Raw genomic sequence first — 25,391 nt, forward strand, 5'->3', positions numbered from 1 at the left:
AGCACCGGTTCATCAGAATGCCTTAACAAATCTATCAAGAAGTCTGAGATTCAAAAAGCTCATGCTTTAAGATAAGATCCAAACGTGTGAGCTTTCTACAGTACCTGGTATACAAATTTGCTCACAATCTTGCTACAACCAATGCATATATTACAGCTCATAGTAATTTAAAGAAAGAAAGAAATGTGTAATAACCTGAAACTGCATATGTTACGATCTATTTAAGCATGAGAAACTTGACTTTGATTGAAACAATGATATTAATTTTCATATTTTTTCACCCATAGCAACAAACCAGCGAAATATAATTTGTTAGTATTGCGATGGTCTAAAATGAGATAACACATTCCAGGAGGTTTTGTACACACTGGCTACAGGGTACCAGGATTGTCCTTTCTCTTAGGCTACCTAGGAGACTGACTGACATGCAGGCCATGATAGCCTAGTCTAGTCTAGTCTTAGGGTGGAGACTCAATGTTGTTGGGTTTGAGACTAGATGTTATATGCCATAAAGAACTGGTCTGTAGCCGGTGGTAACCACTGGTGACCAGGAGGAAGTGTTTCAAATCCAAGAAACTTGAAATTTCTCATCAACTGAGCTGTAAAAACATGAAAGAAACAGGTGAGAATATTTGAGAGGGAATTTTAAGAGGGAATTATATCTGTCTTGGTGGACAGACCACACATTTAAAAAAAAAAAATTTAATCAATTTTAAAATTTCAATTAAAAACATCAGGAATTTTGAAGACATTGATTAGATCATTTGAACGTTCACTAATTAAAAGTATTTCTTTTTCCAAACCAAAACCTTGGCAAGCATGACAATTTACATTCAAAATCAAGTTATTTCATGCTTGATGTTTTATCAGGATATGTCATCATAAGGTATCAACAACAAAATACCTTTGCTGTATGCTATGAAAGGAGACTCCTGATATGTAACTTTTGTACTCGATGGGGTGTATCTGGCAATCCAAAGTCCAAACAAACATGATATCACAATAGCAAACTAAACTCAGATCAAATATTCTCTCACAAATCTTGATGCACAAAGATATGTATAGAAGGCAATGTAGCATTTCATGGGAATAGGACCCTGTACTACATGAACCTAGAAAGAACTAGCTAGAACTGGAATGTATTGGTATAGAGCTACATGTACTATCAGAAATGGTGTGGTACATGGGGCATGTGTGGGAAAAATAATTCAAGCTGGTTATTTGCACTTTATTCCAATCTGAGGTTTTTTTGTTTAATCTTACTATTAAAAATTTGCTTCAACAACTTTCTTTATGAAAATGTTCAAAATAAAAATGAGTTGATTTTGTTACCAACAACTACATGTATGTCTCTGAGAACATCAATAACTAACAACACAGGCAATATTTATACATTAGGTATTCAAAGCTTTATAATCATTGAGATAAATTTTGTACCATTCCACAAGTTGATTTGATAAAACCTGAGAAAAATGCACTTTAACAAATTTGTGAGGTACCAGTGAAGATTTGGTGACTAAACTAATGTACATGTAATGGTATATTAAAAAATTATTTGATAAGGTTAAAGCTCCTAGTGCTGGGAGCCCCAACATTTTATGGCAAAATTTCACTTTAATTGTATCATGTGAAAGAGGATGTCATTTAAAGCTTATCTGTACTAGTTTATAGGAGGGATTAGACTACCCTGCAAGGTCACTGGACAGGTGGTTATCTCATCAACTCAGTTCTCAATTAACATAAGAAAAAGAGGATCATGGGGGACCGATGGTCACCGATTAGGCATTGCTCTCTATGTAGGGAGCAAGAAGCTACAAGTAGGACAGTGTGGCTTTAAAGACACATTTCTGCAAGGATTTTCAAAACAAATGTGTTTCAAGTCAAATATTAATGAAAGAATACAAAATTTAGGTTTTCTGCATACAACAGAAAACCCAAATTATGTATTCTTTTATCAATATTTGTCCTCAAACACATTTTTGGGGGGGAAATCTTTGCAGAAATGTGTCTTAAATGACATCCTCTTTCATGTTACAATACAATTTAAGTGAAATTTTGCCATCATATTTTTGGCAAATTTGGGGCTCCCAACACTTTATAGAGGGCATTAAAAGAGAGTTTGAAACCTACCAACATCAGATCTTTCCCTGGCAAACATGATGATGACTTGACTACATCCTAACTGTTCCTCAGCTATATCTAGAAGCTCCACCAGGCTGTAAAGAAAAAGAAAATTCTAAGCTTCACTTGCAATAATCAGATACCTCCCAGTGAATTTCTTTATTTCCTCTCTAAGGCATTACAAATAGACTACCTTTTAAGAGTCCTTACTCTTGCTTTCTCATCCTTTTTTTGTGCTTTCATTTTCTTTTCTTTTCTTTTCTTTTCTTATCATCTGTTTTGTTTTTCTCTTGCTCATATATACTTGTACAAAATTACATTGGACCATTTTCAGCGTGTTTTCTGCTTTCTGCATGCTTGTTCTCGGAGAATCTTTGGACGTGCAGGTCTTTGTATTTCTTTTGTAGGGGCTTGTTCGGTGTACAATAGTTTATATTGCTGGTTGCTAGGTTGGACAAACCTAGTGCTTGTTCGACCTGGCGACGACAGACTGATGTATGCAAACTTGGCCTTGGCAGGGGAGACCCAGGGATCTGGCGCGGGCAGGTGAATTTGTGCATCTTTGGTCTCTTTGGAAGCAGACATGTACATTGGACAGGATATGATGCACGCTGACGATGGTTTAGTACTTAATTTATACTGGGAATCTTGCTCAACAAAGCCTAGCTTTTCTGAGATTCCCTTTTTTTCCCCCTCTCAGTTAAATCGAGCAATATATAATATTTTTTCTTATTCTCAAACTTAAATGTCCTCTGTAAACTTACATTATTACGTACATACTTATCAGTATTTCATTTCTTGTATTATTGTTCTTATTATATAAAATTATTGTAATACTGCATGGTTTATATATGTCATTTTAATTTGTGGATATTTGAGTGGGAAAAATAAATCAAATCAATCAAAATCAAAATCAAATCAAAGGATAGCACTTGAAATGTGCTCATATTCCTCAAAAAAGCTAGAAAGAATTTTAAACTGTGGACCAAATTTTGATGCTAAATGTACATTTGTGACCTGTCCCATACAACCATACAACCTGTAAATATGTGATGTACATGTACATGTAGATGTATCTGTGTAGTGTTTTTCAACATGATTTTCAGATGAATCATTTCAGTATTTTCATGATTCCAAAAGACCAAAAGCTCACAATACTTTTACTTTTGTGTGATAAATAATTAACTTCTAGACAGTATCTTTCACAATGCAGTTGTAAGTTTTCACTTCCAAACTCTTAATTAATTTTAATGCTGTAAAAGCTACATGTAAATATATGTATAAATTTGACATGCTTTCAACTTTAAATGGGGTGGTTAACATTTTACCAAAATAATAATAAACTGAAGCTAGAACTTTATAATGAAGAAAATGTTGGAACATTTTAAATTTTGCATTGACGACATGTTTTTTTTTCTCAGTAATCTGACAATTTTTAGAACTAGATTGAATTATTAAAATAAATTAGTATATTGCAGGACAATTTCACAACTTTTTAAAGTTGTTCAGTTCTTTAAAAAAAAAATTTAAAAAGATATTGATGGCTCTATTTTGTTTCTTACATAGTTTTGAGGTTGTGTGCGAAATTGTGCGAATGAGATCCGGAAGGGCTGAACTCCTGCTATCAAACTTCATACCTACCAAAAATATACAATGGAGCCTGAACCTACATGTACATTCCAAATAACAACATTGGATAATTAATTCATGATCCTTTACTTATTTCAAGTTTCTCAAGAGCTCTACTATGATGAGAAGAGAGTGCATACCTGTCTCTTCCTCCTTGATGCAAACTGGTCTCTGGTAACTGGATGTACAAACGAGATTCCAGCAATATAGACTCCCACTTCACCAACAAATTATCCGTCAAATGATGGAGGAAGCGGATGTAGTTAGTGTCACTGGGCCCTCCTCCTCCTGCTTTGCTTTTCTGTGGTATAGGTGATGAATGTGGTATACAAATTTGCATTTTGATTAATGTCATTATAAAATCAAGCAGTATGCAACATTAACATGTACATGCAAATTCATGCACCACAAGAAATTACAAATATGAACATTCCCTCTCCCGTGTCTCATTGTACACAGAGGACAATGCCTCTCTATCCTTTTGCTTTACTTGGACAGGTCATTATTCATTTCATCATATTATTCAGGGTTTAAAACATTGGCTTGACATTTTGATTAAATCTCATGTGAGGTATGAGTTTATTTATATACCCTTTTACCAAAGAAAACTGATTGAGATATAGAACCATGTGAACTTAAACTCTGAAGAGAGGAATAATTACCTTGAAGAATGCCGAAGCCAAGAGGCCTGGTCTTTCATCTTCCTCAGTGACACTCTTAAGGATAAGACTATTGTCTGACCCTGAAGTGACATCAGGAGCACTGCTGAGGCGCCCTACCGAGGGTGAAGAGATAACTCTTTCCTGCCTCCCTGTAACATCGACAAACAAAAATACAATATGATTACAAATCTTTCAATGACATATTTATTTTAAGGTGCAATTGAATATCAAATGGAGTTTGTTTTTTACAACTCAAAAGTGAGAAGAAAAAAAACATGAGGTCAAAGAATGACTTAAGCTCAGAAAAGTTAAAAAAGAGCCAAGGCCTCCATAATAAACTCAAGCTTTTTTTCTTTTAAATCAACACTGAGGAAGCTTATTTCTACCCTTAAGGATTCATATCCGATGTATTTATTTTTGAGAATTAGGCCTAAGCTTCTGCAGGCTAATATACATCGGTTCCACTTACCGGTACCAGATTGTCTGTATGATGCGTTTAAGGGTTTTTTTTTCCGGATTTTCTTCGTCGAAATTGAGCTCCCTGTTGAAATTCTTGCAACTGTATTTTAAACTGTTACTGTCAATGGATGATGTTGTGCCCAGTAACAGTTTAAAATACAGCAGCAAGAATTTCAACAGGGAGCTCAATTTCGACGAAGAAAATCCGGAAAAAAGACACTTCATGCATCATACAGTCAATCTGGTAAGTGGAATCAATGTATATTACATGTAGCTTAGACCTACATGTAGGTAGGCCTAATTTTCAGAGATAAATGCATCGGATATGAATCAGCTTAAATTGAGTAGATCTATTTCGGGCAAAGTTTTGTGGCCACTGGCCAGATATGGCCAATAGCCCAATACGTTTGCACCGGAGACCAGCTATAAGCCTAAAGGAGGAGCCGACCCTACTCGAATAGGCTAACGAACAAAAGAGACAGATATTTTCGGCGGTTGTATTTTGTATATTTTATGTTGCAGCGGTTTGCTGTGAAACCTGTGGAAAAGTGTATACTAATAATATCAATTTTTTCCGAAAAATACTCCAAAAATAACAAGAAAATTGACACGAAACAGGTAGACTAATAAACATAATGACTTTTACTTTTTAGTTTTAAAGGTCAAGTCCACTCGAAAAAAAACTTACTTTCAATAAAAGCAGAAAAATCAGACAAACCAATCAAAAAAAGTTTGAGCAAAATCGGATAACTAATAAGAAAGTTATGAATTTTTGAAAAAGTATGTAAAACTATGGAACAATGGGAATCACAACACAAATTGCCAAGATGGTTATCAGTTTGTGACGTCATGTCCTCACAACTTATCAATTGCTTTACATAGTTTAATCCCGATAATTTCCCTTTTTATCCCCCAAAACTTGATTTCCCCATACCTTTGCCCAGGTTATATGAATTGTATTATATTGCGTGCATGACATTTCCCAAAAACTTTTATGAATTTTGTAGAATTGATACTATTTTCTGAATATTGTATTTCATAATTATTGATTTTTATATAAATAGTTTATTAAAATTCAATTTTTTCATGATTTAACTGGACAAAAATTACTCTTTATTTGTGCATCCACACAAACACATATTACTAACAATCTAACTTGGAAATAAGATTCTTAGGGTGAAAATAGAAAATTTATATTATCAATATACAGAAAATAATTAGTAGATAGTGAGGACCATACGTCACAGACTCATGAGTGAGTTGCCAATTTGTGTAGTGATTTTCAAAGTTTTTCATGTCATTAAAAATTCATAACTTTCTTATAAGTTATCCGATTTAGCTCAAACTTGTTTTGATTGGTTTGTCTGATTTTTCTGGTTCTATTGAGAGTAAGTTATTTTTCGAGTGGACTTGGGCTTTAACTCATGATCTTTTTTTTGGCCATTTAATGAATATCACCGGGCCCCATCAGGCAGAGCTGAGGATTGAAATGGGTTATAACAAAATATCGCAAAAAATATTGCAAAATTATTTACTTTACTTGTATCAAAGAGAACTGTTGCTGAGCTAGCGCCATGAGCGTCCCTGGACGGTGTGTGCGCTCTATAAGTTTACACTATTATTATTATATTTACTTCATTTTGGGTAGATCTAGGCCTATGTTTTAGTAGGGTAGATTCTCCACACCACATTTCCACACCGGAGTTACGGGTAAAATTTTGGATAGGCTTCTGAACAAGTGCAAGCGCCAATGTTTCAACACCTATGGTCTATGGAATTGAAATTGTATTAAAAGTCTACCAAGCATGGCTAGACTTAGACCGAAAGCTTCAGTCTCTATACCGTCGGTTGTTCCACTGAGACTACGTCTGGCTCCACTAGACCTCCGGTTATAGAGACTGAACGATCGCCTATGCCAGCCTATGTTGAAATATCACGGCTAGAATTTAGCCGTTAGGCCCCTCCCACAAACATGAACAAACTTGCCACGGCCGTATTGTTATGCCCCCAAAATCCCCCAAAATGTCATTTTACCTCGTGCATATCCAATTTTACATTAGGCCTAGGCTATAATACATCGGTTCCACTTACTAACTTGATTGAAATAATCCGTTTAATGGTCCCTTTTAAGGAAATTATGGGTCAAAATCGACATCCATGTTGAAAATCTTGCAAGCCGTGTTAAACTCTCGCTGCCGTCAATCTCATCCCTTCTAGTCTACGCCGAAGGCAAAATGATTATGAAGGAAAAACTGTGCGCCATCTACAATTCAATTCAATTCAATTCAATTCAATTCTGGTTTTATTGTAAATAAAAACATACTGAATAAAAAGTCCGGAGACTCATACAATTCAGTTTACAAATTATAAATACATACAAGAATAAAGAAATCAATACTTTTAGCAATCTTTTAAAAAATATTAATTACTAATTCTAATGAACTAAACAACTAATTTCAAACAATCGTGAAATAATACATGTTCTAATTGTGCAATTAAAACTTTTAAATAGTAAAATAAGTTGTTACCATTTTCTAAATGTCATATGCAATTTTGTAATACACTTTCAAATTAATAAGTAGTCTTTTTTAAACCTAGTTAACATTTCTTTAAAAATATATTTATATATAGATGATTATCCGAGAGATATGATAATTCAAAATATACAATTTATGTTAACTTACAGAGTATAGTCCTTTCATTTTACAGGTAGTATAAAATCTGATTTAATCTGATTAATTGGCATGACAAGAAATTAATTAATTACATCTAGGTCACATATGGTCATAATATTGAGTGAAAATGTCTATAGATTTGAATTCAGGATTCGTGTGAAGTGGGGAATGGGAGACTGCCTGTAACGTTCTGTTCTCATTTTGGGGGTATTGAGCTGGAGAGAGTTGCGGAGAGTGCGTCGTGAGATAGTTTGTCTGGTTTCAGGTAAGAGATGGCGGTGGCGGTCTGAGATCAGCAGGGACTTAGCAAACTTTTCGCAAAGAACAGAGCGTCGTTCAGACAGTCTGACAACACTCAGCGACTGCAGAAGTTGAGCATAAGACATTGTATCGGGAAATGTACCAGTGATAATACCCAATGCTCTCCTCTGCAGTCGCTCAATGCTGTTTACTTGGACAACAGTTAAACTAGATGACCAAACGGGTACACCAAATTCAAGACACGGACGAATGTACATCATGTATATCAATACCAAGTCCCGAGTGTTGACACCGTTCCTTTTCAGTTTACTCAGTACATATAGTTTGCGTGATGCGTTTTTGACGATGGTTTTGATGTGTAGATCCCATTTAAGATTATCTTGGATTGTTATACCAAGTAATTTTATATAAGATACCACTTCAAGCTGATTACCATTGATCTCCAAATGGGGGGCAGGCGGTGCATTACGCAAGAATGAGATCAGCATGGTTTTGCACTTCGTTGGATTGGGCCTCATGTCGTTTATTTCACACCAATCAACAAGAGAATCAATGTGTGTTTGTAACTGCGGAGGGTCCGACTTGTTGACAACCTCTAGAAGGCTTAGATCATCAACATATTTCCAGCGGTTTTCTGTAGACAACGCGGCATCATTAACCATTATCAGGAAAATAATGGGTCCTAGTTTAGTTCCCTGAGGAACACCACAAGTGAGGTGGGAAAGATTTGATGTAACCCCGCGATAACGAACAGTTTGCGTTCTTTGCGTCAAGAAACTACAGATAGTCGGGAGAATGGAGCGGTCAACTCCTATGTCAATCATTTTTCTGATTGCTGTGACATGGTTGATATGATCGAAAGCTTTACTGAAATCGATCATGCATAAGTTAACATACTTCCCAGGTCGGTCAATTCCCCGATGAGCATTATCCAAGAGACTGATTAAGTAATGGCAAATTGATGTTCCGGGCATGTTCCCAAACTGTTGGGGATCAATAGCATGGTGCACATCTTCAATAATCCAACTGGCAAGGAATCCCTCAAACACTCGTGCTAATACTGACGTGATAGAAATGGGCCTCAGTTGGTCAGGTGTCGTTGCCGGCCGGACCTTAGGCACTGGACACACTGATGCATTTTTCCAGATATGTGGGAAACATCCATTTTTCAAACAGCAGTTGAAAATGTGGGTGAGCGGCTCAGACAGCTCGTACGCAAATTCCTTGATGAGGCGTGTTGGGCAGTCGTTCGGGTGACCAGCCTTGGAGATATTGACTTTTTGTAGACACTCAAAGACCTTTTGTCGCTCGATGATTGGAGGTGGTGTCGGCGCAGGGAGGTAATCCGGCAACGAAGCCAGGTCGAGAGATGGAAGGGCCGAGCAAATCCGGCTAAAATGAGCGTTTATCTCATTCGCAATCTCTAAGTCGGATTTGTCGGCTGGAAAGCTGAGAGACTGTTTCTTAAGTCCTGCTAGGTGGCGAATTTGCTGGTGCCATTTCCCAGGTTCACTGTGTTTCAGATGTTCCACTTTCCTGCTATAGAGACTTTTCTTGGCAGAGCTGATTTCTCTTTGTACCTTATTTCTTACTCTACGAAATGAGTCATCACCTCGCGTATAGCTGATATTGCGCTGAGTAATGGCCCGGCGGATGGCATCATTCATCCATGGTTTATCGTTGGGACGTCGTTTGACTGTGATAAGATCAAAGTATTGCCGATATTTTGTGTCTAGAAGTTGGTGAAGATTTGCAGTCATTTTGTTTCCATCAGTGGATTCCTTATATTCTGACCAGTCCATCTGCGTGATCCATTGACCAAAGGCGCGAATGGAGGAATCACGAAATGGTCGGAAGGATATTTTTGTAGTGTTACGTGGTGGAATAAGGAGCAGAGGAAAGTAAGTAATAACAGAGTGGTCACTTAAAGCAATGGGTGCTGAAATGACAGGCTCTTCATAACAATCCCCGAGATCTGTCAATAATTTGTCCAGGATGGATGTACCCCTGGTCGGTTCTTTTACTACTTGGGACAAGAGGGTGTGCTGTTCCAAATGATCTGTAGGAAGGTCATTGAAATCACCAAGGATTATGAAAGATGCATTCTCCGACAGGGTTCGAGCCCTATCAATCATCATTATGATGTGATCACTCAGTTGGTCTTTATGTGGAGACCGAGGTGGGGAGTAGAGTACACAAACATATATATCTCTTGAAAGGCGGATAGTAGTAGATGATCGTAGACGAACCCACAAGACCTCCAGATGTTCAGGTACATGTTCTTTGAAGATTTCATAACAGTTTATATTCTTGTCCACATAGAGAAGAACTCCACCACCTATTCGTTCGTTACGATCTTTGTGAAACTGTTTAAATGATGAAAGTTGATATGCAGAAGCCGGGTTGTCCTGGGAAAACCATGTTTCTGTGATAGCAATGAGGTGGGGAACATTTTGCATTGAACAAAGAGTGGCTTCAAACTCACCAAACTTGTTGGCTAAAGAGCGGGCATTAAAGAGCATCACAGCTGGTAGACACGACCTGGTGGCCGTGGGTCGACATGTATCCCTGAGCACTGATTTATCAATCTTTCTAATTCGGATATTGTTAAGCTGTTGCTGCTTTGTCCTATTTGTGATGATGACAGGGATGTTATAGGTCTTTCTTTGCTTTCTTCCCCTGTGTGTTTTCCGTTTCTTTGATATTCCCAAGTCATGAAGGGTGTTCCAGACGCCCTTGTCAAGTCTTGGAGGGTTTTGGTAACCAGAGATGGGATTAAGTGCGTGAAGGGTGTTGGTATCATATATCTTCCTATGTACCTGCATCACATCATACCCACTCTCCTGCTGGACAAGGGAAGGTCCCGGGTTGGGATCAACATCTCCACAGGTCATAAGAATAGTTTGAAAAGTTGCAGAAGAGTTATTGTAATACCTTATGCGGGCTCCTGCGAACTTCTGTGTGTCAAAGCTGCACATACTTGTACATGGCTCTGATTTGATGTTGTAGTTAATCACACTAGCATTGCCTGTGGTGAAGCTACATTCACAGTGTAGCAGGGTCAATAGGAGGGCAGTGTAAAGAAGGGGGCTTATCCTTCCCCTTGCCATTGTGAGTTCACAGGATTAAGTCGTCGCTGTAGCATGAATGAGGGGGTTTCTATTCACTCCAACAGTAGGTTTTACAGACACTGCGTATACATGTAAGTCAAAATGGTAGACTAATTTGTACAAATCAACTGGCGATGCTTCACAATAATTCAGCTTCAACTTTTAGCAAGATCCAACATCAACAATCCACAAAATTTGTCTAGAAGATGCCTGACTACAATATAAACAGGTTGACAGTAACCGATAAGAGAGACAAACTCTAATATCCACTAAATCTTAATACTTGAAGAGAGCTGTTTTGGGGGCAACCGTACAGGTGCACACAACCACATAACACGTTCGTAATGGCGTTATCACAGTTTTTCCTTCATAATCATTTTTGCCTTCGGCGTAGACTAGAAGGGATGAGATTGACGGCAGCGAGAGTTTAACACGGCTTGCAAGATTTTCAACATGGATGTCGATTTTGACCCATAATTTCCTTAAAAGGGACCATTAAACGGATTATTTCAATCAAGTTAGGAAGTGGAACCGATGTATTATAGCCTAGGCCTAATGTAAAATTGGATATGCACGAGGTAAAATGACATTTTGGGGGATTTTGGGGGCATAACAATACGGCCGTGGCAAGTTTGTTCATGTTGTGGGAGGGGCCTAACGGCTAAAATCTAGCCGTGATATCTTCAACATAGGCTGGCATAGGCGATCGTTCTGTCTCTATAACCGGAGGTCTAGTGGAGCCAGACGTAGTCTCAGTGGAACAACCGACGGTATAGAGACTGAAGCTTTCGGTCTAGGCTAGACTTAGACCGAAAGCTTCAGTCTCTCTAATCGTCGGTTGTTCCACTGAGACTACGTCTGGCTCCACTAGACCTCCGATTACAGAGACTGAAGTCTGGGGACCTCTTTCTGTGAGGCACTGTACGGAACAAATGGTTCGGTTCGACCGGACCGCGATGAATGAGATATGCAACGAGATTTTCACTCTTTACATCCTCATAACTGCTGCAATTATAACACAAATTAAAAATAACATATATATAGCTTATTTGACTTACGATAGCTTGCTCATTTAGATCCTAAATTAATGATTAATCCGAGAAAGTCTCGTCAACATTATCCGTCTTGGTGTTAGTTGATGAATATTCATTTTTCTTTTCGAACGTCCAATAGCTACCGTAGCTACGTACGAGTAAGCCCAGCTTGACCAACGAACTCCCACGAAACGAGTGCTCTGATTGGCCATTTGGCTATGTTTTGGTAGGTTGACCCGGAAATATTTTGGCCGCCGGGTCATATAGCCCTAGACCTATGTTCCGAGTGCATGAACGTTCGGAGATACAAATTGGATAATTCATATAAGTAAGTCCGTAAATTATCCGTTTAATATTGAGTTATCAAATTTTGATAACTGTAATTAGAACAAATGACATACCGATCTAATTTACATCTGATTTAGAAATCAGGAAATTAGATCTAGATCTAAGACTAAATAAAGAAAATCGGGGAGAAAATGTCGTGGACGAAAATATGTACATAGTAACATAGCCATCCCCACGGTACGAGATCTCTGGGTTGCCATCTGTATTGGGGAATGACAACAAATGTCAGTTTTATTAAAGAAATGACCCAAATCAGATGGTTATTGCTGTCTAGGACTAGGTCTAGGCTAGACTATAGACCCTACGCCATACAATAAATTGTCCCTCATTTCCTAAAGAGTGACTTTCATTTTAAACTCTACTCTTCATGCTCTTTAAACTCACATCTCCCTGCTCTACTCTAGTCTCTAATGACTAGACATCAACATCAACAACAACAATATACGGAAGAAAAGGTAGTCTCTACTGACTACAATGTACATCAACATCAACAATATACGGGGGGAAAGGTAGTAGCCTACTACTCACAGTGCTTCGCGGTCGACGGACATTTTGATGACGTTGACGTTGGAACTATCAAGTTCACTATTTTGCGACGTTTTTTCTTCATGTCTACTGAAATTTAAGTCCAATTTAGAGGCTTTATCAATTGATAACACCATTAATAATGATTTCTTGTCACTGAAAATAGAAACTTAACGCAGTGAGATGGAGACTTCTGGAAATGCAGCTGGCTTTTGACTTTAGAAGGGACTTCGACGCAACCACAAAACAAGGCACAATAACAAGTTTGACAAATATTTTCTTGTACTGTACGTACGTACGCGCGTATGTACTAGCTCGCAGTATAAGCTAGAACAGTACTGCACAGTAGTTCAGTACAGGCTTGGCAAGTGTGACATCTCGGCCTTGTTTACAATTCGGCCATTGCTATTTTGCGGCCCGAAGTACTGTAAGGTTCATAGTTCCTAAATTAAAAATGTATACATATTAATTCAAAAATCGAAAAGGGAACATAATTTGTTTTAATTTAACAAAAATTATATTTCCGAAGGTACACAATTAAAAAAAATATATGTAACATTGAATAGTTTTCGGAATCGTACTTTTTTTTAAACACTAGGAACGTAATATAATATTTTATTTTTGAAATAACGTACCTTCAGAATAACGAACTTTCGGAATTGGCAGCATCAAAATATTAATGTTCGGAATTCAACCCCCTGTTATGGGAACTTAGTGTTTCGGAAGTATATGAACTTATCTCTGGAATTATAAACCTTGTTAAATCTTGCTTAAATATTGCCTTCAGAGGTTTAGATGGCAGTACTTCAACCTCAATTCGCAAAAAAGCAGAAATATGCCCAAATATTCTATTTTGAATACATTCGCGATATCTATCCAGGCCGGATCAATATGATAATTTACCAAATATATTAATAATTAGTAGGCGTTTCCCGGCAAAATTTATATCATCGCGTATATAGTCAAAACATATTCTTTCACTGCGACTGGTAGAGCTTCCATTTCGTTTTTTGAGAGGGGGGGAGGGCGTTTCCAAACTGAGTAGTCAATACCTTCAAATGTAATGTATTGTAGTGTATCATCTGCATGAGACATGGGTATCAATTATGCTTTCTAGCAATATATAGAGAGTAAATAAGATTTGACCACCAAAAAAAATATCTGATTTTTTGCACAAATTTCCATAAACCCATCTTGCTGCTACAAATTTTGTGAAGATATTCTCTAAAGGGCTTGCAAAATATAAAACGGGCTTTAAAATTCTTTATTCTGAAGTCTTAACGCTCCTTTTGTAACAAGGATTTAATTTGATTTGAGAGCGTGACCAAGAAATGGTCAGGAGCCAGGTATGTACACTCATTCGTTTCTGGTGCTATTCAACCCACTAGGCCTATACTTGTAACAATCGCAAATGCTTTAAAAAATCCAAAATAGTCATAACTTTTTTTAGCTTAGAAGTTAGATCCTTGAGAAACTCACGTAAATCTTATAAAATATCACTCTAACATTACCTACAAAGTCTCATGGAGAATGTAAAAGTACTTCTTAAGATTTGCAAATCAAAATATCGTTGCATTTTTTTTTACACACCCTATATAAGTATATGGCTCGAAATTACGAGATCCTAACAAATGCGATGGAGCAAAGTGACCGAGCTTAAAGTTTTACATCTGAAACCTTGCAAGCCTCGATTTCTATTATTTCCTTTTCTAATTGTTTTATAATTATCTTTTAGTCTCGTTAAATTATCTATTGTGTGCTTATCTCTTTCTTTTGTGCAATCCACTTTAATCTGCCGTTTTCTTTTTAGCCACACTTTTATTTAAACTCTTCAAACTGACTTGAAATTTTCTTTTAGTGTGTTTTAAATTTTGCTTGATTTTATCGTACCAGTTGCAAGTATATCAATTTAAGTGAACTTGTTTTGTTTAATTTATGAATATAATTATTTTCCTTGCTTATTTGGCTCAAGTTAAACCCAAGCATGAATTTGATGTAGGTTGTCTTTTCAAACTAAAACGTGTTTTGTGTTAACGTACCGTACGTATTTAGTAGTAAATAAGTGTGTATTATATATTGTGTATATGTTTTTTATTTGTTGTTGTTGGAATACCATTAACTTTGTCACTCGCCTACAGGGCTCCTTTGAAAAGCAGGCATTGTGGCTCTGAAGGGACTACCATGTATTTTTAAAAAAACTGAATAAATAAATAATAATTGGGGGCGCATAATTTCCTTTTCTCCCTTTTTCTTTCTATTTTTATTTGTGTGCCCCATTAATGCTGCCCAGGGCGCGCGCCAAATAAGGAACTACATCAAATTTACAAATGCCCTCAACCGGCCCGGGGAGGGGCTACCTCTCTCTCTCTCTCTGCCTGTCTCTAGCTCTCTCTTTCTCTCTCTCTCTCTCTCTCTCTCTCATGGTCTCTCTCATGGTCTCTCTCTCTGTCTCTCTCTCCCCTCTCTCTCTCTCTCTCTCTCTTTTTCTCTCTCTCTCTCTCTCTCTCTCTTTCTCTCTCTCTCTCTCTCTGGGCACGATATTACTTTAGCCTCACCGTTATAGGTTTCCAGCTTTTATTTTATTTAAAAGTCTACGCCTATCATGGTCTACACCGCTTTGTGCACTTGCACGACTCGTTGCTTTGCCGGCGTTTCGAGGTCGATTTTGATACCGAAAAATCAGCTGGTCGAGTTGCCTTATGCGATGAGCCCAGCTGAGAAAGCTGAACCATAAGCTGAACTTTGATTCTTTTTTTTTATGTTCTATTCTGGTTCTTACTGGTTCTTTCTCTTTAAAGAATTTACGTCATAACTAGGACACCGGGTTACAATTTTTTGCCAATCATGGGAATTTGAAGAAGAAAAAAACAACATGAACTACTGTATCAGTATGCACATGAGTAACATTTTATTTCATCAATGATATTGTGATTCGCTGACAAGTCAACATGGTCATGAGAGTAATTTTATCAAAGTAATGGGTCCGTGCAATTAAGGGTGTCGATTTGTATCCGTGGTTGGGGGGGGGGGGATGATAGGTGCCAAAATATTTTCGGCAATGGGTCAAAGCAACCAAGAGGTAGAAGCGTGTGGCAGGCTGTTACCCCTCCCCAAGCGCGTAGCCAGGATTTCATTTTTTTTTTTTTTTTTTTTTTTCGGGGGGGGGGGGGGGGGGGGGGGGGGCGGTAGTGAGCACGCGAAGCGCGCTCCCTAGGGGGTTGGGTGCAGAGATGAAGGAGTTCCCCCCCCCCCCCTCCACCGCGAAGCGCGGAAGCTCTGACGTTTTATTAGATTATTAAAGAATAAAGAAAGAACACGATTCGATGTACCATTCTCGACTCTTAATTTTGTCTAAATTCAGCCCCCCCCCCCCCCCCCCCCCCCCCCCACTCCCGCGCGTAGCGCGGAAGCTTTGATGTTTTAAATAATTATTACTCTTATTCCTTGTCTGAGTTCATTTTCTCCCATCCCGCGCGAAGTGCGGAACGTTTTCACGTTTCATTAAATTATTAGAGAAAGAAGACGATTCGTTGTATCGTGTCCTTGTCTGAATTCATTTTCGCCCATCTCGCGCGAAGCGCGGAAGCTTTCACGTTTCATTAAATTATTAGAGAAAGAAGACGATTCATAGTATCGTGTCCTTGTCTAAGTCCAATTCCCCCCGCCCTCCCGCGCGATGCGCGGAAGCTTTGACGTTTCAATTAATTATTACTCTCAATCCTTGTCTATATTCATTAACGCCCATCCCTGCGCGGAGCGCGGAAGCTTTCGCATTTCATTACATTATTAGAAAAAGAACACAATTCGTCGTATCGTGTCCTCATCTGAATGCAGTTTCCCCCCTACCTTTGATGCTTTGACGGTTCAATAAAATACTCTTAATCCTTGTCGATATTCATTAACGCCCATCCCTGCGCGAAGCGCGGAAGCTTTCGCATTTCATTACATTATTAGAGAAAGAAGACAATTCGTCGTATCGTGTCCTCATCTGAATGCAGTTTCCCCCCTACCGCGCGAAGCGCGGAAGCTTTGACGGTTCAATAAATTATTACTCTTAATCCTTGTCGATATTCATTTTCGCCCATCCCTGCGCGAAGCGCGGAAGCTTTCGCATTTCATTAAATTATTAGAGAAAGAAGACGATTCGTTGGCTTCGTGTCCTTGTCTGAATGCAGTTTCCCCCCTACCACGCGAAGCGCGGAAGCTTTGACGGTTCAATAAATTATTACTCTTAATCCTTATCTATATTCATTTTCCCCCTCCCGCGCGAAGCTTTACCGTGTCATTAAATTATTAGAGAAAGATGACTATTCGTTGTACCGTTCTCGACTCTTAATCTTTTTTCTTCCTACGTCCTCTTCCTTTCTTCTTTCTCTCTCTCTCTCTCTCTCTCTCTCTCTCTCTTTTGGCCGGCGTTTTTTGTTTTGGGGGGGACCGCCCCCATTGCCCCCCTGGCTACGCGCCTGTATCCTCTCTGTCTCTCTCTCCCACTCTCCACTGTTTTGCACTTTTTCGCTTCGCGCTTAACATTTAGCTCGTTGTTTTTTGACGCTTCGGCTTAGCATTTGGCGCACTGCATTTCTATGATGCTGTTGATTGAATAAATTGATTAAATTCATCAATTCCTGATGAAGCCGTATGAACGAGAATTAAATATATTCTTGTCTCATATACAGTTGTCTCATTTACGTATGTATTATGAAAATGAGATAGCAACATGTGTATATTGATGGTCATCTTGCAAGTAATAACCATTAACTACTCCCATCTGGCTCTCATCATTAATTTTTCTCCTCATTTTTAATTTTTTTTATGGTGAATTATTGGGGAGGATGATTGTACAGGCCACCCCCCCCCCCCCACCTGAAATATTGGGCGGATATATCCCCCCCATCCCCCCCCCCCCCCGGGATCGACACCCATGGGTCCTTTTGGTAGGAGCTATAATTGCATTAGCAGTCACTGAAAGCTTCATCTGAGTGGACCAGGAGATGTTACTTGAAAATTAGTTCCTCCTTAGCTTCACAATCTTTGGCAAAATGCCTACCTGCATGTGATCGGTAAACTTTCTCTTGACAATGTGGGAAGAAATTAAGAAATAGGGTTTTCTTTCGCACGACTTCTCCAAATAAAATTTTGACTGTATAACACGTACCCTGTCAAAATAACATGTGTTACTTTTTTCAACTTGTTCAGAGCTGTTAATTTGGGGAAACACTACTAGGAGAAAGATTTTTTTTCTTCAGGGGTGATAGTGCAAGAGCACTAAAAATAAAATCATTTTATTTTTACAACATCCCCCCCCTCCCCTCCCCCATCCCCCGCTGAGCAAAATATGTTTTACTCAACACCCCCCCCCCCCCCTCCCCCTTGAGCAAAACAAAAAAATGCATACGAAACGGTACGCTCACGGGTCGGTTGTCCTAATTAGCCGCTTTCGAACGAGCCACAATCCCAGGTCGAAATTCTAATAGGATCCGATCTTATTGGACCATCAGAAACCATTAGAGCTATTGGTGTCTATTGGTTTCAGTAGGGAAAGTGAAATGATGGACCCACAGAAACCAATAGAAAATATCTATTGGACAAACACAAACCCACAGAAAAGAAAGCTTCTATTGGACCAACATCCACCCACGTCTTCGATGGGTTTATGTTGGTCCATTAGATATTTTCTTCTACATGCATGTAGAAACATGCATGTAGAAGAAAACCCATGGGTTTCTGTTGGTTCATTAAATTTTAATATGGGTTCCTGTTGGTCCATTAGAGATCTCTCTATGTGTTTCTAATGGTCCCATATTCTGAATTCCCTAGCTAGTCGTTCAATAGTCCATTGGCTTCCATTGGTAAATCAATAATGATAGATCAAAAATCGATTTTAGCAACTGTCCACCAAAAAAGGTATATTCAAGTCTCAATTGCATTAACTTCATCACAATGATCACTTGAAGAGAGTTTAAGAATATCCTTTACTGAACTAAAGGCTTGGAATATTCTATTTAATAAACATACATTATTTTTCTTGGTTAGTAATAATTATAATCAATATATCTATTGCTAGAACGTGAATGTAATTGTAACATGGTGAGACACATAATCTATTGGTCAGTAATTGCCGAAAGAAAATTAAAATTACAAAATAATTGATTTGCATTGTCATAAGTTACTTAACAAATTATGATAACGTGTAAAGTATCATGAATATGCATGAGATAGATTTAGCTGTTGGTTTCTATTGGTTTCTATTTGACCTATTGGTTTTATGTTTCTTAATTCTATTGGTCATATTGGTTTCTATTGGTCCCATTGGGTTCTATTGGTCTCATTGGTTTTCTATTGGTCCTATTGGTCCTATTGGTCATATCGGTCCTATTGGTTCCTATTGGTCTTATTGGTTTCTATTGGTCCTATTGGTTTCTATTGGTCCAATCGGTCCTATTGGTCCTATTGGTCCTATCGGTTCTATTGGTTCCTATTGGTCTTATTGGTTTCTATTGGTCCTATTGGTTTCTATTGGTCCTATCAGTCCTATTGGTCCTATTGGTTTCTATTGGTCGTATTGGTTTCTATTGGTCCTATTTGTTTCTATTGGTCCTATTGGTTTCTATTTCTATTGGTTTCTATGGGTGCTATTGGTTTCTATTGGTTTCTGATGGTTTGAATGGTCTCTATTGGATTAAATTCTATGGGTCCAACAGAAACCAATAGACTCCGACAGAAACCATTAGAGACCAATAGAATCTTTCTAATGGTCTCTATTGGTCTCTATGGGATTTTCGACCTGGGATGGAAACAAAAGCATTCGACAGTTCTTTTTTTTTGGGGGGGGGGGGGTGGGGGGATTTTCATTTTACAGTTTTGGCGGGATGTTTTTTCATAAGCCGGGATATTCTAAATCGTTTGTGTGGTAGTCGGCGGGAGACTCTCTCCAAATGCGGGAGGGTTGACAGCCCTGCTTATTTTTTTATCATGCTCAAAAGCATTTCATCAAATATTTGTCATCATGCATAGATTTGATAATTGTAAATTTATCTTCTCACCGTCTGTAAACTAACGTTATTCCAAACTGTTACTCTGTCACCAAATTGGAGGACTGTGAAACCTGTCCATAAAGACCACACAAGAGCAACAAGAAAGGTGGTCTTTACGTACATGTAAGTTCCTGTACTTAGTTATGACGCATATCATTCAAACACATAGAGAATTAAAATCCGTAAAGTTTCAAGTTCTGCTTTGAAAATGGCCTAAATAAATGAATTTCTATTTTATTATGTTTATACGATAGATTACGTATAACAAAGAACGCGCCAACAACAGTACTGTTCCAACTTTCCCCCGCCGAGGCTGGGGTATTATTCACCATAATTATGGGGTATATTGTGGTTGTTTAAGATAAAATAATGTACTAGGTCTATTCGCCCATTCCTGTGCAAGTCCACGATTATCCTACCCAACAGGCGTTTTCCTACCACCTTCCTAGAACGAGAACACGCTTTGCTAAAATAAATACCTAAATAAATTATATAGGTCCCAAGTTCTAGAATTCTCTCGATTCTGTGATTAAAAGGTCTGTAAGCGTTCATGTATTCAGAAGAAAATTGAAATGTTATTATTTGAATACAAAGTCATATTGTCACTCCTGATTCCTGACTATTTTAGTATCCAAGCTGTATACTTTTGTTGATTACAATGAGTAAATAACGGTATGGCCATCAGGCCATGCCAACCAGTCCTGATGCCAGCTATGCCTATTCTACTCATATTGAGAACAAAATATACACTGTACTATTGCTTCAACTGCAGATATATTCCCTCCACTTTCCTTGTCTTTTGAGTATCGGCTCATGTATCCCTGTGATCTCCCTTCCCCTGTTTTAGCGTGTATTTGTATTTTATAAACCTAACTTTAGTTAATTATGTCATTTGTAGTTTAAAGGTACTATGTCCCATTTACAAGCCAAAAAAATGAAAAGTTTAAATTCCAATGGCATTTGAAAGATAATACTAATTTAGAATTTGCCTAAAAGAGGTGGGCAGTGGCGTAGACAGGTTCGTACACCTGGGGGGGATGACTCAGGGGCGGATCTAGCTTTTTGCTAAGGGGGGGGTATTCCAAAATAATGACGATGCGGAGCATCGTCCACGAGCCGCGAAGCGGCGAGCCGATTTTTTGGGGATGTTTATTTGAACCCCGTAAGTGATGTTTTCCTGGCATCTATTAACACAATGGAGACCATAAAAAGCAGTGCATGATAACGTCTTTTTAAATCAAGTAACATTTAAATACACAGTTATATCCAGAGTTATCATGTGTTTGGTTAAGTTACCAGATGAGTTGAATATCTTCTCACAATATTTGCACTTGAAAGGGTTTCTCTCCAGCGTGCGTTCTTTTTTCTTTCTTTCTTTCTTTTTTCTTTCTTTTTTTCCCTTTTTTTTTTCCTTTTTTGTTTGTTTGTTTTTTGGGCCGCCCAAGGGGGGGGGGTTTTAAACCCCCTAACCCCCCCCCCCCCCCCGTAGATCCGCGCCTGTTTAATCTTGTGGTTATCTTGTGGTTTCCAAACCACAAGATAACCACAAAATACTTGTAAGATTTTCTTTTTTTTTACCGTCTGAATTGGCTTTCACCGTGTGAATGCGGCTAATAACAATAAACACAATTACAATAATGATGAGGATTATTATTATCATCATCATAATTATTATTATTATTAATATTATAATTGTTATCATTATTATTATTATTACTATTATTATCATCATTATGACTTATTATGTAAGCAAATATCATTCCCCAAAACCTGGGGGGGGGATGATTGTACATGCCATCCCCCCACCTTGTGAGGTGGGGGATGCATCCCCCTCATCCCCCCCCCCCCCCCCCCCCCGTTGTCTACGCCCCTGGAGGTGGGGCTTGAAAATGTCTTCAAGAGGGAAAATAATGACTATTAATTGTCAAATCGACTTAGGAGCTATACAGCCAAAAAATGAATAGTCTTGATTTTCAGACCATTGTCCCGAATGGTCATACGTTTTATGCTGCGCAAAGATTCAATCAGTTTAATTTTGGCAATCATAAGAAGTGGGTTATTGATGTAGACAAATGCTCATGTACCCTTTACAGCTCATTTTATGTATGTTATTACCAAAGAAGAAAGAAAGCCAGCCAGTAGTGTCTGACAGTGAAGTCTGGCAAGTGAACGGGTTTCCTTGCATAATTGGAATATAAGGACACTGCTAACGTTTAAATTTCACAGATAGGACATACATGACATATTCATAATTCATGCTAAGTTCTACAGAATTTGAGGTTGGCTGCAACAGAGACACAGTACCTTAAGGAGCCTATTCACAACAGGATCTGCTTTTCCATAGGCTCCGCAACTATATCTCTTAAGTTCAACTGAATAGTGTGTACCGGTATTGTATGTACATGTATACTATATTCATTTTCAATATGTTGTTACACTCTTTGTCAAATGAGATATTGTGGAAACAAATAAACTATCTACATAATCAAGTTATCAGTTAACTGAGTGTGCCTTTGACAACCCCTTCTTCTGCTGTGGTGTGTGTGTTTGTGTGTTGCGGGTGAATGCATGTGTTTGAGATATGGGGTAAGTGGTATCCGCCGTAACAATGTACTGTGCACCCTATCATGGCTATCATTTCATAAATAGACACTAATTCTTGGCGATGAAAATAAAACACTTTGACATAAATCACCCATACTCCCATACGTGCCAAAAGACACTCACTAAACTTTCTATTCAAACACATGTACCTATAATTATACTGAATGGTACATTATGAAATCATCATCTTATTAGAAATTAAAAACAGAACGTCAAATGCCATGTGGTCATTGTTGGTAAAACGATTTTCTGGTATAGCCATAGACTATATAGGATCTATATCTTTTACCTTTAGTAAAGCAGATGTTTGGGGTCATAATAACGTGTTATGCAAGCGGTTTTTATAATCTCTTTCCCTTACCAACATTCCTGTCTTAATTGCTCAGCTAGGCTGCTTCATTCCTTTGCTCATTACTCTGCTATCTCCTCTTACTTTTGTCAGAATGTATTCATCTATTTGTTAATTGTTTTGTGCACATTTATGTATTCTTATGTTATTCATCGTTATCTTCTGCCAGTGGAGGCCAAATTTCTGGGGTTTTCTAAGTGGACAATAAAATCTGAATCTGAATCTGAATCTGTATAATTATGCATGGGATGCATAGCCCCTAGAATAAACGTTGCTTCTGTTTACAACTTTACCCGGCGTGTAACAACTGGACACGGTCTCCCCCAGTTATGAATTTTCTTCCCGAAATATACACTCATAATAGTTTTATTCACATGGAAGTTCCCATTCTAACAATGAAACAAAGCATTATATTAAATTCAATCTTATAGCTTGAATGATATTTAATTTGTAATGAGTGTCCAAAAACTTGGTGACACATAAGGGGTCACGGTCTTTCGTTAGTTTCTGATTTATTTGATAATTATTGTTGATCTATTACAGCGTCATGCAACACCATAATGTGCTACACAGGGCATGGTACACACACTCTAGCCACACCCATTCCCATGATCAAGAAAGTTTTCTCTCTCTCTCTCTCTCTCCTCCCTCCCCTCTCCCTCCCTCTCTCTCTCTCTCTCTCTCTCCTCCTCCTCCTCCTCCTCCCCCCCTCTCTCTCTCTCTCTCACACACTATTATCTCTTCCTCTCTCCAAGAAGAAAAGGTTTTTCAATGATAATGTGGTGTTTTGTATCATTATGAAGTCTTTCCGTTTGATAGACTGTGGCCTATCATCATATTGTCTTTTAAAGATAGGCCTGATAAGTACAATACACTGTATTTTAGCAAAGTTCTCAATTTCAAATAATGATACAGCCTAAGTGTTGTGGGACTCTGGCAGAGTAAACCAAACACAGTGTAGTGAAATAAAAACTAAGAAGTTACGACCCAAAAGAGGTTTGCTTTTAACATTTCGCTGTTTTCACGAAGTGACGGTAGAGAAAAAAAATTGCATTCACTTTGCGTTACGATTTTCCTCACTACCGTCACTTCGTAAAAACAAGGACGATTTATTTAGTGCTGGCTATTTTAAACAGATTTTTGAGAACTTCAAGGATCTTGAAAGTACGTGCATCTCGGGGCTGAAACATAACTTTTATTTTTTAAATGTATTAATCAAAGCCACTCGATGAACAAAAATTAGGTGACAAAATCACTGTTACACATCAGGAAGAAATTAGGTGACAAAATCACTGTTACACATCAGGAAGAAAATCCATCGAACACGATCGCAAAGCTAGGCTTTCGATATTATATCGATCTACCATTGTGGAGTTCCCCGATAGCTGCCTCATCGTAAATTTCACACATTTCAATATGACAGACCAGGCGAATGAAATTGCCTATGGTTTATTATTCAAGTCTTTGTACCCGAATTTTCATGATTAAGAACTCAATTATTTTGACGATATGGAATAGGCCAATTTTCTAACCAGATCAAGACCTTTTCGTTTGCTCTATAGCAATAAACACAGAGATCAGAACGTTTAGGTAATAATATTCATGGTTATGTTATTTAAAAAAATCCCCCAATTATGCGTCAAAGCACGAAGTCATGATTCATAATATCAAGTCCATGACGCAGTGTAGTACAAATTACAAGTGTGCCATTGGTAGGGTGCACAAAACAAATACAACATGTACAGCGTATGAATCATAATAAAGCACAAGAAACATTTCAAACAAAATTAATAGTCCGAGAGAAAAGAAAACACAATTTGAAAGACATTAACGGTAAAGTAATTTGTACATTGACAGAAGTTATTCGTAAATTTAGGAACATACAGAGTAATATATTAATTAAAATACATGTAATAATAATAATAATAATTATAATAATATTAACAATGATTATCATGATGATAATAATAATGATACTACTACTGCTAATAATACTACTACTAATAATAATAGTAATAATAAAAGTAATAATGATAGTAAACATTTAAATATTAAAGTTGTGCAATAATTGGTAAGATTTGAATTGTCATAGTATTTATTGATTATCTTGGGGTTTTTTCTTCTCCTTCTTGACATCAGTAACAGGAAAAAAGTGTAAAAATAAACCGCTCGGGTAATTGATGATGTGTGACATTGAAATATCAACGATTATCCTGTTTTTCCTTATGTATTTCGTAATAAGGAATACAATTTATAAGGCAAATATTTCATTCTCTTAAACATGGTTTTGAGTCAGACGTGACCCGAGATTTTTACTGTAAAGAAGACCGGGCTCTATTTGGTATCAATCGTATTATACAGTGCGTCCAAGAAAAAAACGAAACCGAAAATTATCGATGGGTTATCATAAGTTAATCACAATTACAGTTAATAAATGACACATATTTGTAAAGCTTAGATCCTTTTTCATTTGATGCAACTCATATGATGCATATTTCACGCGTAGGTGATCACAAACAATTTGAAGAGAGGGTACTAAAATATCATTTGGCGAACAGTATCTCCATTTCAAAGAGAAAA

The 25,391-nt window shown here is 37.7% G+C and overlaps 1 protein-coding gene across 1 annotated transcript; it reads right to left on the bottom strand.

The window, feature by feature from the left end:
- Positions 1-275: 275 nt before the first annotated feature.
- On the bottom strand, positions 276-13,101 carry oaz1 (ornithine decarboxylase antizyme 1). The gene is given in 5 exon segments (NM_001256061.1): positions 276-599; positions 2,131-2,216; positions 3,891-4,051; positions 4,413-4,561; positions 12,828-13,101. Coding segments are annotated over 5 exon segments (636 nt in total). The 5' UTR covers positions 12,962-13,101; the 3' UTR covers positions 276-492.
- Positions 13,102-25,391: the final 12,290 nt, after the last annotated feature.

The sequence above is a fragment of the Strongylocentrotus purpuratus genome, unplaced genomic scaffold (assembly GCF_000002235.5).
Source record: "Strongylocentrotus purpuratus isolate Spur 01 unplaced genomic scaffold, Spur_5.0 spur5_scaffold_6, whole genome shotgun sequence".
Taxonomy (NCBI): Eukaryota; Metazoa; Echinodermata; class Echinoidea; order Camarodonta; family Strongylocentrotidae; genus Strongylocentrotus; species Strongylocentrotus purpuratus.